General features: G+C 40.6%; 1 protein-coding gene across 1 annotated transcript in view; it reads right to left on the bottom strand.

Annotated features, from left to right (window-relative positions):
- The window catches only part of KIAA1549L (KIAA1549 like), a 124,640-nt gene that overhangs the window by 60,615 nt on the left and 48,636 nt on the right, over nt 1–15,389 (bottom strand). The window contains exons 3-6 of the mRNA XM_062576310.1: nt 9,442–9,789; nt 6,008–6,619; nt 3,143–3,255; nt 527–746 (exon numbers count right to left, since the gene is read on the bottom strand). Coding sequence (XP_062432294.1) covers nt 527–746; nt 3,143–3,255; nt 6,008–6,619; nt 9,442–9,789 — 1,293 coding nt within the window. The remainder of the gene's footprint in view (nt 1–526; nt 747–3,142; nt 3,256–6,007; nt 6,620–9,441; nt 9,790–15,389) is intronic.

Raw genomic sequence — 15,389 nt, 5'->3', positions numbered from 1 at the left:
TGCTCTTCAACTGATATACACTAAAGTGATACAGAGAAATTAAACAATCCAGGTTTAGATGGTTAAAACTCAAATCAAATCAAATAGGTCTAGCCAGACCAATATATTTATATCATGTAGTCATGCTTCTCATCTGATCCTCCTCAAAAGAAATGCACAGGTTACTACATAACCTGTAGAGCAAAGTTCATTTTGATCAAATGAAATCAAATCATTAGTTTAAAAAATTATTTAAGCACGTTGGATTGACTCATCCTTAACGTAACGACGTTTCATTTCACGATAGTGCCAACAGAGGTGAAGTGTCCACCAAATGACAGGGACTTAATGCAGTCCCACTTCTACTGGGATCAGGCACATGAAACTATGACAGGCCTTGTCTTGTTGCCTGCTGCTGTTCTCTTACACTAGGGAGCAAGAGGGTGAGGAAACAGGACAAAGAGAAGGAGAAGTCTCGTAACATTTATGGCCTGACCTGTTAACAAAATACGCAACTGTTCTCACAAGCAGGCAGGCTATTGCTTACCTGTTTTCAGCTGGAAGTGGTATGCAGGTAGGGGATTCCATGGCAAGGCCAGGACAGCAACATACTGAAGGTTTGGTACATGCTGCTTTATGTCTGCCGTGGCATTGCTAATACCATAAGCAATAAGCCTTTCAATTACCGCAGCTGGCATGAAAACCAGCCTTTCCCGTGTAACATAGTAACCAATTGTTATGTTATTTGATTGTTCCAGGATTTCAATCTAAAACACACAGGGGAAAAAAATCTTTAGTTTGCAATTTAACTATTATTCAACCAGAATTATCATCTGGATATGAATCCCTTGCAGGACTTTGTGTGATCTGTAAACCTGAACAGCAAGTATTATATCAGACATAGTATTAGTAGAACTGCTTGGGGACTTTTAGTCCTAACCCATGCAATATGTGCTCCCATTTAAAGCACTACAGTATTGTTACCACAGCTCACATGACTCTAGTTTAGGCTGGGGCCTCATTCATATATAAGGACATTTTACTTTTGAATCTAAAAACACAGAGAATCCAGAGAACATCTATCATCTATTTCAAATCTTAAGTTCACTGAATTTGTGCATATATCTATCTTTGCAAGTTTGACATATTTTTGGAAGGGTAAAATTTTCCAGTATTTGATTCTTCAACCTCAAGAGACCGTTACATCCTATTTATCCTATACTCTCTCTAATAGCTAAGCTACTGCCTGTATCACAGACCACAAGAACGAACACACTGTGAGCTAAAACAGAAACTTGATTTTTTACCTCAAAAATCTACAGTTTCCAAGAAATTCAAGCCTTATAACTTGTCCTCTGCACTAAGTTTGAGCTGGGTTCGTTTGCTAAAAAAAGGCAACCTCTCTCAGATTTACACAATGAGGAAAATCACAGAATCATAGAATCAGTAAGGGTGGAAGCGACCTCTGGAGATCATCTAGTCCAACCTTCCTACTCAAGCAGGATCACCCAGAGCACGTTAGACAAGGTTGCATCCAGCCAGGCTTTGAATATCTCCAGAGAAGGAGACTCCACAACCTCTCTGGGCAACCTGTTCCACTGCTCTGTCAAATAACAGAACAAACTTGACAGTTTGTATTGCAGCTTCTGAGACTCTCAGGAATTTACAATTCCCAAATTGGCTAACATCATCTAAAACTGCAGTCACAGAGCATGGGGACAAAAGTGAACCTCATACCCTCTATTTTGAGTAAAATCACATTTGCCCTTACTTCATGAGTACTTCTCCTATGATAATCTAGTTCTCTGTATCAGCCCCTGCTTACCATCACCAGAAGCTTACTTTACACAAAACATTGTGCTAGAAATCTATTTTGGTCTAGTCTTGCACTCAGCATTGCACAGTTTCATGTAATTTAAGTGGAAAGTGATGAACACGTCTCTCAATTATTTTCAACAAATCATGCTTTCTCTCTGCTCAGGATTTTCATCCTGTGGAATTAAACTTGTCAGGTACTGTGTTTTCAAATCAAAGAATGGATTGACAGCAGTGACATCCCATTTACAAGGCCTGTTCTTGCACTTCACCCAGGCTAAGCACAGAAACACTTGGCTTACTTTTTTAACCAGTCATTCCTGAACTGCAGGAGAATGAGGAAACTGCTGTTAGCAGTCGTTTCTCAAAGCATACCAAAAATAAAGTTGCATTTCGCCTTCTATTTTTTCAAATAAGACAACAAAAGCCTTAGAATGGTCCTAAAATTTTTAGAGTCCAGACAGAGTTGGACCCTCCTCTATAAGAAAAGCACAGTGCTCTTCCCTCCAAGAGGGCATTCTGAATCCAAAGTGAGATACAAAATTACAAAAGACATAGGGCAACCTACGGAGCGCAAGTTGGCAAATGCAGCACTAGCCAAAACCAGGCTGCCAACTGCTATGCATCCCCTGTGACAAGCATTTAGACATGAGAACCCATATGTCTGGGAGGTGTGAATGCCCTGCTGTTGTTTGCCACTGAGGGTCACTGTGTTATCTACTAACATTCAGACTCTGCCTTCCACTTCACCTTTCTCCCCTCCAGTAACTCCCATACTCTTCTGGCTGTGCTCTCCTTCAGTTGTAGTTCCATTTTGTTGTCATGCTCCCAGACCCAAAACCAAGAACAAAGCCCTGTGTGTGTCAGGGCTTTTTCCTAAGTGCAACTGCAATAGTCCTAGCCTGGAACTACCGCTGCACTACGTACAATGAGAAAGCAGCCAGGAGGGGAGCTCAGAGACCTGCATCACTGCAGCCATCACTGCAGCTAGTCAACCACAGTCCTTTTAGTATCTACCTCTCTCCAAAAATACCTGCTACTTGACAAAGCCAAATTGCTTAGTTTCATAGGGCTTAGAGGCAACATGTATTTTCATTTGTTTATGGTTTGCAGCAGTGCGATGGAATAAGGTGTAAATACAGATAGGAGGGACACTGAAACCAGCTGCTGCCCAGTGAAAGGAAGAAGGACAGCCCACGTGGAAACAAGTATATCTAAGCCTGCAGCTCATAATAATGCTGCTGCCACCTGCACCAAGGCCACTGATTCTTAATATAAAAGTTTATTATTTTCTCTTGGTGTGAGAGCTGTTTCAGCGTGATCACATAGGCAAACCAAGCATGCTTACCTGAGCGCTGGCATTTTGGTTGAAGGCTTGTCTCAACATTTGGTTCAATCCTTCTGTCACACTCTCCTTGAAGGAATTGCTGATCAGTAACCTTCTTGTATTCAGAAGCAGAACTGGGTAACAACAAAAAGTTACATGCCAATTTAAAACATTAACATACTGTCTGCTTTCTTCTATTGTTTTATTTTGATTGGGCTAGTTCAGCAGAGATCAGGAAGAAGCTATGATTTCCAGCAGCTGCTATGAGAGTAACAACGACAGGGGCTGAGCAGCAGCCCAGAGTTCACTGTTCTTCTGAAGACAACGGCCCTTTGTTTCCAGAGCAAGGTCTAACAATTGCAGTTTGTTTTGTAATAAGAGTAAGTCGGTGCCATGCTGCCTTTCTGAATGAGGTACAATGTCATTTGATTGCAGATAGACTAGTACAGCATTCCCAGATGATTGAGCTGCTGCTATAAAGGCAGGCCTACATAAAGAAATAGTACTTCACATGTCCACAGCCAGGTGGAAAACCTTTATTTATTTCTACCATAAAGGTGGAAATGTGTTATTCCACCTTTAAAATTAACTTCAATTCAGAAGTATGTGTAAACTTTGTTTGTTAACTTTACTGTTCCAGTGAAAAACTATAATCCGCTTATGAGGTTCCTCTCCACCTAGCTCCCCAGCCTGGCCAGGTCTCTCTGAATGACAGCACAGCCCTCAGGTGTGTCAGCCACTCCCCCCAGCTTGGTATCATCAGCAAACTTGCTGAGGAGGCACTCTGTCCCCTCCTCCAGGTCATTGATGAAGAATTTGAACAGGATGGGACCCAGTACTGACCCCTGGGGGATGCCACTAGCCACAGGCCTCCAACTCGACTCCACGCCACTGATGACGATCCTCTGAGCTCTGCCTTTCAGCCAGTTCTCAATCCACCTCACTGTGCACTCCTCTAACTCACACTTCCTGAGCTTGCCTGTGAGGATGTTATGGGAGACAGTGTCAAAAGCCTTGCTGAAGTCAAGGTACACAATGTCCACTGCTCTCCCCTCATCTACCCAGCCAGTCTTTCCATCCTAGAGGGCTATCAGATTGGTTAAGTAGGATTTCCCCTTGGTGAATCCATGCTGACTACTCCTGATCACCACCTTTTCCTCCATATGTCTGGAGATGACATCCAAGATGAGCTGTTCCATCCCCTCTCCAGGGATGGAGGTGAGGCTGACCGGCCTATAGTTGCCTGGGTCCTCCTTCTTGCCCTTTTTGAAGACTGGAGTGACACTGGCTTCCTTCCAGTCCTCAGGCACCTCTCCAGTTCTGCATGACTTTTCAAAGATGTTGCCAGGAGAACGGCCTGGCAACAACATCCGCCAGCTCCCTCAGTACCCGTGGGTGCACCCCATCCGGGCCCATGGATTTGTGGATGTCTCGCCTGCCCAGAAGGTCTCTAATCCTTTCCTCCTCAACCAAAGGAAAGTCTTCCTTTCTCCAGACTCTCTCTCTCATGTCCAGGCTGCAGGATTCCTGAGGGCTGCCCTTAGCAGTGAAGACTGAAGCAAAGAAGGCATTCAGTAATTCTGCCTTCTCTGTATTCCTTGTCACCAGGGCCCCCACCCCATTCAGGAGCGGGCCCACATTTTCCCTAGTCTTCCTCTTGCTGCTGCTGTTTTTGAAGAAGCCCTTCCGATTGTCCTTAACATCCCTTGACAGACTCAATTCCAACCAGGCCTTAGCCTTCCTCGCAGCATCTCTACATACTGACTGCATTCCTATAATTCTCCCAAGTAGCCTGTCCCCTCTTCCACATTCTGTGTACTTTCTTCTTCTGTCTGAATTTGGCCAAGAGCTCCTTGCTCACCCGTGCAGGTCTCCTGTCCCTTTTGCTGCACTTCTTACTCACAGGGATGCACCTTGAGCTTTGGAGGAAGTGATGTTCGAATACTAGCCGGCTCTCCTGGACCTCCATTCCTTCTAGGCCCTTAACCTAGATAATTGCAGAATGAGTTTTGTATCTACACTGAAGTATTTTCAACTATATACTGCATACAAGCTAGATGCTTAGCTTTTGACCTAGCCTTTTATCTTTCAAAATAGTTGTGTTCATTATGTTCCTGCTGATGATATTTCTAAGCCACGAAAAGCACATTAGGTCCAAAACCTGTTTATTTCATTGTCCGCAATCTCATTCATTTTCAGGCAGGTTCAAAAACCCTTTAATTTAGCTCTTTGCTTTGTCGAGACCTCTGAGACACACACTTTCTGGTTATGCACTGTGCTACCATAAGGACTCCTTAGATACAAGGGGTGAAGAAATCTCTCAAGATCCCTCCCGTTTAGGGCTCCTAAAATTAAGGAAAAGCTATCTGCGAGAGATCATAGTTACAAGCCAGAGCAAGTAGTATTGCTCAGCTAGAAAGATCAAAATCTTCCCAATTTTGAAATGCACAATTTTAAATACTAAACATTATTTTAAATAAATCTTTAATCATAGAATTAGATATGCATATGTAAACAGGTCAGAAGCATGAGGCAGGTTATCATACAGCTTATCTCAGTGACACATTTATTACTGTATCAAATTACACGTTGTTGTATCTCCATATGTGGTTCTGTTAAATTCCTGTAGTGATTATTGAGCTTCAGAGCATGCAAGCTCATTACATCATTTGACATGCTCATGGTAAAGCCTAGGCTACAAGTAAAGCTAATGCAGCACCCCTGCATTGTAACCTTGTCTTTATCTGCATACTTCATTATTGCCACAGCCTTGCCCCTAGACTAATCATCCATGTTATCTGATGCTCCAGTGTGTTTCTGATTCCTCACCACTTGTCCCTCATACAAAAGCAAGGTCCATTCAGCACCTTCAGTGGGCAGCCATACCTGTTTTAAGCATCTGGTTCCTGGAGAGGTGGCATTCCAGAAGAGGAGCTGCTGTCACACTCGCCAAAGGTGCTGCTGCTGTTTCAGGAAGAGCAGAAGTGCTTTCCAGTGGAGTAGGGGGAAGCCTAGTTGTTTTCGCTGATGCTGTAATAGATGTCAAAGCTGCTGTAATTGTCAGCGGATAGGGGGTTGACGTTTTGGTGATTTCTGAGTTTGGGAATTTCTGGGTGTCAGCTATGGTTGTTTTTATCTGCCTTGGTGCATGTACTGTGGATGTAAGTGTGGAAGCTGTGACTGTGCTACTTTTAGGAGGTGCAAGTATAGCTGTCATCTCCACGGGTGATACAGTTGTGTTTTTTGTTGCAAAAGGAAAATCTGTGTGTGCTCCTACTGAGCTTAGAATTGATGTCAATTTTGTGGTGGTGTTATATTTTGTCAGCGACAGTATTGGTGTGCTTAAAGCCATCACAGATGGCAAAGGTGTGTTTTCAGTGCCTAGAGAAAAGAAGGAAGAAGTTGGCACTAGTGAAGTTGGAGATGATTTTCTTGTTATTTGTTTTGCTTCTGAAGTTTCTACTGTAGGTATTGCACCAGAAGACACTCCAGATAACACTGTAATGACAGAATGGGTAAAGTTGGTTGTTGACAAAGAAGTAGAAGTTAGATGTGTTGGTGATGCATGGACAGAAGTTATGATGACAGACTGTAAAGCACTGGTGATAGGTGTTTGCAATGGGATGCCCTTGGTAGCTTTGTTAGATGTATTAATGGGAACTAGACTATGTCTTGTAACATTGGTGTGCTGCTCCTCCATACTAAATGTAGCTGGATTTTTATCAACCGTAATCAAATAACCAAGTGACTCTAAATGGTTATCTGCAAATTCTGTCAAATTTCCAGAACTGATTTCTTCTGTAATAAAACCATGTATGTGAGTCAAGCTAGAAGAAAGCCTAGTTACTAGAAAAGGAGACTTTGTTCTCAGTAAGCTCTCATCCAAACTGACTTCATTATTGGCTGAAAAAGTCAGGTTGCCAGTGAACTCAAAAGCCAGAGCTGGTGTTGCGTTCAAGGTTTTTGTCAGCAAAGTGAGTTTTCTAGCATTGTATCATTAACACCTGTAACATTAAGAGGAGGCACCTGTAGATGGAGTGGTGTTATACTCTGTACTGACATTAATGTTACCAACAATGAAGAAATTACTAAAGTTTTCAGTTGTATTTCCATGATTTTTTGCAGGGCGGCGGGTATCATCATTGTACTAGCACGGGATGAAAAATGAACGGGAGATGTTTTCAATGCAAATGCATGTATACCAAATTCTGGGAAACTATTACACTTCATTCCAGTGAAAGCTAAATTTGAAACATTTTGACTAGATGTTGCAGCTGTATAGTTTGCTGAAGGAACAGAGAAAAATGGTTGCTTATTTATATTTGTTTTATTTTGCAGACCTGAAACTTTTGAATATAATGTACAGTACTCAGCTTCTAATGGAGAAGTACTTGGAAGAACTTCCCTTATTAGCATTTTGATTGAAGTTTTTACTGAAGGAATATTAACACTAGCTGAAGACAGTAATGATGCACTGGTTCAGTTAGATGCTGAAGCTGCGACTTCACAAGAGTTTCTAGGTTCTAAATTCCTTTCAGAGACACCACTTGAAATATGAGAAAAACCTGAGCGGTGGCAATCTATCATTTTTGTCATGGAAACAGATGGTGGCAACGTACACCATTATGAAGGCATAATAGAGGTTAAGTACTTTGTATTAATTGAATGTGAAGTATGACCAGAGGTAAAATTAGACTGATTTAAAGCTGACTGAGGTGAATGTTCTGTATGTGGAGTTACAACAGTAGGTTCTCTCATACTGCTTTCCTCATTTTCAGTTATGTCTGGACTTCCTGCATTATCAGGCGGAAGATGTGCAGTCATAGAGATATTAGTATCAGTGGTATTTGTGAGAGCAAGTTCAGGTTTTGAAAGGCTTCCAGTGGAAGTAATTAACAACACTGCAGCTAGATTGGGGCTAGTCATTTCTGCTTCCAAAACACTGCCTATTATTCTTGACCCTTTTGTGAGTTTACTGGCTTGGATATCTTGAGAAACTTTGGAGACAGTCATAAGGGAGAATGCTATTAGCATTAATTTTGGTGGATACATTTGCTGTTATCCCTCTCGTGAAAGATTTTTGAGCTGTTCTCATCACTGGAGAGACATCAGAAGTTGGGAGAGCATGTCCAGAAGCAGCTGGCAATAGCACATCCTTTGCTTCATAAGCTCCATCAGTGAGGTCTTTTTCAAAAGTCCGATTCATAGTCAACACTGAATGATGCAAGGAAATAGCTACCAAAGGGACTGGCGAAGTATCCTCATCAGCTGCTGTTGTACTTATATTGCTCATGTCTGTCGCCGTAGTAAAACTTTGATTTGTCTCAGTTTGCAAGGCAGATACAGTGCTTGTTGAACAGGAGTGTGTTGTATTCCTAAGAAGAAAATCTGTTTCACTTCTAAACGCTAGTTCTTGTAGTACTGTGCTGTCAGTGTTATCTGCATCTGGAATAAAGGATACTGGCCACAAAAGAGTAGGTGTGCTCTCTGTTGAGCTGGAGACCTTAACTGGGCTTTCAGAAGCTGATGACAGGAATGTTGCTCTGGTACAGCTTGTAGTGCAATTAGTCACTGCTATGGAAGGCTGAGGATAACTCATTTTTGGTATTTTATGTGCAGTACTCACAGGATGGAAGAATGATGTAGGAATCTCTGTTTTATTCTGAAAAACTGGTGATGACAGAGAAGGAGTGGTATCACTTATTCTGTCAGTCAACAGTGCCTTAAATGGGCAATTATTGGGTTTTCCTCCAGTAGAAGATACGTTGTACATACTTTCATCTGGAAACCATGATGCACTTCTGGAATGGAAGACTGATACAACTCTACTGACACAGGAGTATCTGAGCATACAGATAACAAAGAGGTCCTTTCTGAAGGAGACTCTTTTTCCATTATTTTTGTGAAAGGCATTGTTGTTGATTCAAAGAGATTAAAAGACATGTTACCTGCAAAAGACTTGGGACTCTTTCTAGATAATGTGCAATTCACCACACTGGAATTTACTACAATGACAAGGCTCAGAGGACTATTTCTGCTTTCACCAACCTGGGAGTTGGTTGAATCTATGCTGAAAGAACTTTCAGGATCGGTGGACAAAGGCACTTTGATGGGCAGCAGAGCTGATTTAGGAAAGTTAATGGTATGAGGTGACTGGATTATCAATGAAGAGAATGATGATGGTGGAACAGCTGCAAGAATGTCTGATCCTGATGTGCTTTCTTTTGAAATGGAAGGTATTTCTAATGGTATTAGCTGAAATGGCACAGCTGTACTTGAATGTGTCATTGATGGTGTAGTGGACAATGTGGCAAACATACCGAGTTGAGGCAAACCTGATACAGCAGCTGGTTCATCTGCATCTTGAGATGATGACCTCAGAGGTGAATCAGCTGAAACTTCAGCAGGTTCCTGTGATGCACTATTTCCACTGCCTTGATAAAGAGTGGGTGAAAGATTAGTTTGATCCATAGTTCTGGCACGTGTGCCAGTCAGTGTTGTTCTGATCATCTGAAGCAAGTTTGCATTCTCTAAAGTCTTTCCAACAGAAATGTCAGCTACTGAGGAAGTCTTAGTTTCTGTAAAAGGCCGTGTTGGTGATAGTATAGATCTCCAGTTAGGAAAAGATTCTGTAGAAGGAGCAACGTTGATGTGCTCTTGCTTGATACCTGTAAAACAGTAAGTAAAATGAGTACTCTCTTCCCCAAAAGGAAGAGGAGAGATCTTGTCGCAATAAATCACAGTATTAAATATATAATCTTTAATAAAATTAGTGACTTATTTTCTTGCATTCAAAGGACATCAACATTCAGGGAAAGTTAAAGAACAGTGAAAAGTATGATGTGACAGATTATAAATCTCTCAAGTTGTTTCATCTGACAGAAAAACATAAGACAAGTTTTATAGACAGTACAAATACTATTTTTAACTAGAATGGCTTAACATACTAAAAGATACCTTAATTCAATTCTTGAGGTTATCAGTGATCTCGAGTCAAAACGTTATGTGAGAAGTTGGGTTTAGAAGCACTGTAGAAAGGGAATGGATTTTGACAACTAGGCTTCACTGACTTGGCATGCAGTCTAATATAGGAATAGAGTCAGTATTGGCTGGATTCCTGTAGGATGCATCTGGAGATGTTCATCTTGCCAGTTCTAATAATGTATGCAATTGTAGGCACAAAAGGGAAAAAATATAGCAGGGATGAATATAGGCGGTGGGATAGGGAGGTAAGATCCAAAACCAATGAGGAAATTAAACTCCATATTTGGTATGTCCAGATGTACAATACTTCAAACACCAGTTTATTCTACATTCAACATTATAATGTTCCAAGGCTCTGTTTTCTTAAAATGATTACAGTTCTTCTAAAAATCATAGCTTGGGAAACTTTACATTCTTACTAATTTAAAGATTATAATTAAAGCAAAAGTAAAATTTAAGTTTTTCTCCCCTTCACCCCCCACCCCAATACTAAATCAAAACTCAGTAGTGACATTTGCTACTGTGCCAAGCTGTACACCCTCACACAGCTGAGTAGAGGCATAATGTAGAGCAACTCCCAGCCCTCAAACTGCATCGCCCCTGGATACTGCAGACACAGAGAATGTCAACCTCCTCGATACCTGTGGGACTAACCTCAATCTAATGGCATGGAAGAGTAAGCAGGCGGCAGACCTTGAAATATATGGTTATAAATTAGTTTGAACATTAGTTCCAGCCACCAACAAACCCAGGTGTCATTACAGCCAACAGTACTGAAATGGATAATCTTGTATAAACAGGAATCAGCAGCAGAATTCTACACAGAACAAGAGAGGAAAATGGGTCATACTCCACCTGTTTAAAGCTAAGTTTCTTTCTTGTGCTGCCCTTGTGCTACATCACTTATCATCCATATGCCCAAGCTAAAGCAGATGATTAGACTAGCTCCTGTGTTCATTCAACATGAACCTGCTAAAACTGAGTTACTTAATATGTTCAGTGTGGCATCTTCAGACCAAAAAAGACAGATCTTCCCTTTGATCCCTCTGTTTAAGAGCAGTGTTTGACCACGATGAACAGCTGTTTATTTTATTTTTGCAGAGATGCAAGAACAAATAGAGAATCTAGAAACAAGTTATTTTAGGGAAGCAGTCCCAGGATGGAAGCCAGGACAGAACTCTGAGCTTCAAACAGCTAAAAATAATCCCAGGACTTCGCATCTAATATGGGCTAATTTGGACACCAGCATTTTGGATAAAAGCAGACAAAGGTAGGCAGACATAGGACTATCTACAGCAAAAAGAGGTAAGCAGACAAAGATGACCCCTAATCAGCCTGTATATTGCTGTTACCAGATGACCTTATGGTGGAAACATCTCTAGAGGATCACTAGGCCTAGCAAGCTGCCTTACAGAGGGGGCTCAGCAGGTGGGACATGAGGCAGTGGAGTCTACCAAGGACACTGACCCAATGAGAGCCTTTCAGCATAACTGGAATGCTTAAAAGTAATGCTTTTGTTCTCTGTACTGTTACTGCTGATGTGTCATTGTAGGATCTGAGCCCTAAAGCACTGGTGTTGCCTAATTGTTGGTAATCTACATGTTTCACCATATAGAGGGAGATACATCACATTGTTTTGATGTCTTTTCCTTCCCTGCTCTAGTCAGATATCTTTTTAGAAGAAGTCACGAAAGAGAAAGTATTTTGGCTGAATTAGAATGGTTTCAAAATATGCTTAGAATTAAGAATCGTATCATGTGGTTTGCAAAATCGGACGTTCAATTTCTGTGATGTCAATGAAGCCATCATTACCCAGTCCGTTACATCTCTAATAAACTGTTGTTTCACCTTTGAAATGATAGGCTGTACTGAAAAAAACAGTGCAAAGCATGAGATTCACCTAGCACTTTGCAAATGCGAGTGCTAAAGGGAAGTTAAACAAGTCAATTTTTTTTGCTTTCTAAAACAGCAAAATCTGTCAACATCAATCCATATACAATCTGTAACATTCTCTACATATTTCTTCACACTTTGGTTTAATGAGAATGATGGCTAACAGGGAAGTAATGCAAACCTGAAAAAAGTGGGGAATTGATGTTACCAAACAAAAATGTCCTCTAACCATCGTTTAATCCTTCAATTCTTGTTTCTCCCACTTGTTATCAACCAGCAATTTTCCCTTTTATGTCCATTACTGAACTAAAGCTCTTGAGTAACTTGAGGTTTAAAAAAATTATTCAATATTCTGCAACCAGAATATGAATGCTCTCACTCTACTGCAGCAAATTTTCTTCTGCTTCTATCTCTACAGAAAGATAGTATCAGTATCTTTTTCAATCTTCTACCATATATCAATATCCTACATCTGACCAGATGCAGCATTCAAAAAGTAGTATTATCTTCCCCATACACTGAGTTTAAACTGAAGTACACTTACTTGAACTAGTAAGATGATAACTACAGATACTTATCAAACACTGAGAAAACCAAAGCTGTGTCACTGAAATACCTTTATATCTAGTTTTACATTTACCAACAACTGAAAATACTTGACAAAAGGAAAAGACCAAGTCAAGCCAGTATGAAGGGCACCATGAGAACTCCACCGATATGCATTAGGCACTGAACCATTACTTGTACATCCCAGTAGTTATTTCTCGTGCTTCAGACTACCCGATATTCTTTCATACTTCAAGGCTATTAATTAACTGTCACCTCAGCCACACTAAAGCCCATTTAGCAGTAACCTTATAACAACCACCATTGACTAATGGTCTTTTTGTTTACAATAACAAGAAACATTTCAAATTTGCCATAGCAGGCAGCTAAAAAATGATCTAATTCAGAGAAAATGATGGCTTTAACATTTCTAAGCCCTCCTGTGCACACCTAAAGTAGAATGAGGACCAAAGCAAAGCCTACCGAAAGGAATACCAACTCCCCCTTTGCAAATATAAAAGGGACAGCAATGGGCAGGACATCAGTGGAGGCACCCTGTGCCAATCCAACAGCTGAAGGCAATGCATACATAAAACTTATGTGCGACAGTAAACAAGGATGACAGTCATATTCCCTCTGAAGCAAGAAGTCTCAATTATAATCCAATTTCTGCCCCTCTTCCTGAGATATCACAGTCACATGTTATTCTTTACATAGGTTAGGTTAGGTTATTTCCAGTGAGACAGCTAGTTGGTGGGCAAATCTCCCCTGAAAATAGTAATGGCTAATGAAAATGTCTGTCAATTTTTTAGGCCCATAAAAGCTGTATTTCAATATAAGAAGAGATCAAATTCAAATCAAATGCTGCTGATATTTGAAACTATGGTTCTGCTTGCTTTATGGCACAAAAGCCAAAGATCTGTAACAAAAAAAATATGATACACTTTTTCCTAGATCAGATAGAAAAGATTTGTTGCCTACAAAATTAGTCATTTCCCTGTGCTGGGGAGAGCTCACAAAAACATTAGTCTTTCCCAAACTCATGTGGGAAGATATCTAAACAGGAAGACAGGCAAAGATAGGGTCCTCTTTGCTTTGACTGACAAACTACTGCCTATTGCTACAATTTGATTGATTTCAAGTTGCACTTCCTATAAAGAATGTGATGCAGTCACCTGCCAGGTAGTTCTGATCATGACCCACCCTCTACAAGTTGCTGGATAATTTCAGCTAAGGAAGCGAGCAGTGTTTCTGTGGACAACACATCCATTCTCATTTGTCCTGCCTTCCACTCCCAGGCAATGAACAAGACCAGGAGCCACACAGAAGCCGTAGGATCCCAGCAGTAGAGCCCTTCTCAGGGCAGATGAGTTATCTGTTTCTTTCTCGGTGAGGAACTGATATATAAGATTTATCCTTTGCTTAGCTCTAGGGATGTATCAGTAGGAAGTCTATCAAAAAGCTAACACATCTAAAAAGATTTAGCAAAAATAAATCCTGGGGAAAAAATACCAGTACTAGTAGCATAGTTTCTGGAATACACTCACATCTTCAGCAGTGTGCCTGGAGACATAACCAACCTGAAAGCTCAGTTTTATAACATTCCTGATGTTTTCAAAACTTGACATTTACAGAACAATAACAACAGAAAAGACGACGACTTGTTCCAAGACTTTGGAAGGGACTAGCAATCACTTTCGCCTCAATTTCTTTCTGATTTCCTTCCCCCCTTTCCTCTTCCAATAAAAGAGTAAAGCTGCAGATTCAGCATTATGTTCAGATACCCTCAGTATTTCTAGAGTTGAATCTCAGTTGGAGAAAAATGAATTTGTTATTCCAAAACCAAATTCAACTGCAATTGAATTTTAAAAAAGATAGTCAGGATTCAATTTCCTTCACAAAGAGGTTAAAGAAGATCTGAGAACCACAGCTGAATACCACATGCCACAGCTGCCACAGTCTGGCTCATTACCACAGGAAACGCAGAACTCCAGAGGAAATTCTCAGGTGCTGTAATAGCATAGAAATATTTTTTGCCCCTTCTGAGTTGCAATGTAAGATATCTGCAATGTTTAAGATCCAACCAACTCAACTTGAAAGCACCTTCAACAGAAGATTTCTGTTGTCTTGACTTCCATTTCGTTACTCTCAGATCATCTGGTTCAGTAACATTTAAAGGGGAAGCTGATAAAGAGGATATTCAGGAGTTGTATTGCATGATAGGCCAAGACATCTTCCCATTATACATAGGAAGATATTCTCTATCCTTTCACAATCTTCAGCCCATTGAAAACAGAATCTCCATTTGCAGATGTATAATACAATTATACAATAATATTTACATAAAAGTAACTACAGCCTATTTGAAGTGCACTGGAAATCCAAACATTGAGTCATTACTCAGGCAATCTGGATTTAATACTAGTCTAAAATAGTCAGTCATAAGGAAAAGCAATTCTAAAAGCAGCTTTATGAAATAATAATTCAGCTTGTCACATAAGCAGTTACAAACATACATGCATACATAAAAGAACAGTCTATTTAAAAGAGAGTGCTACTGAGAGGCCTTTTACCACCTTACCTCAATCTACCCAATAATAGACAGCACTATGCTAGTGCTGCATCATCACACAAAAAGAAAGCGACTGTTACATCCAGAAATGCATTGTTTTTCTCTTCTCACAAGTATGAAGGTTTATTCTTGAATTATTTTACTGGAGCAGATGGGTAATGAAAGGTGGGTGATTGACACTGGACAGGACAAGAAAATAAACAGAAAAAGAATCCCTGCTACACCAGTGGAAAAAGGCAACCTCTTTCCAAGGGCTATACAATTTACTTCTGC

The sequence above is a fragment of the Rhea pennata genome, chromosome 5 (genome assembly GCF_028389875.1).
Source record: "Rhea pennata isolate bPtePen1 chromosome 5, bPtePen1.pri, whole genome shotgun sequence".
Classification (NCBI taxonomy): Eukaryota; Metazoa; Chordata; class Aves; order Rheiformes; family Rheidae; genus Rhea; species Rhea pennata.
This window is presented reverse-complemented; position numbering and strand designations above follow the sequence as displayed.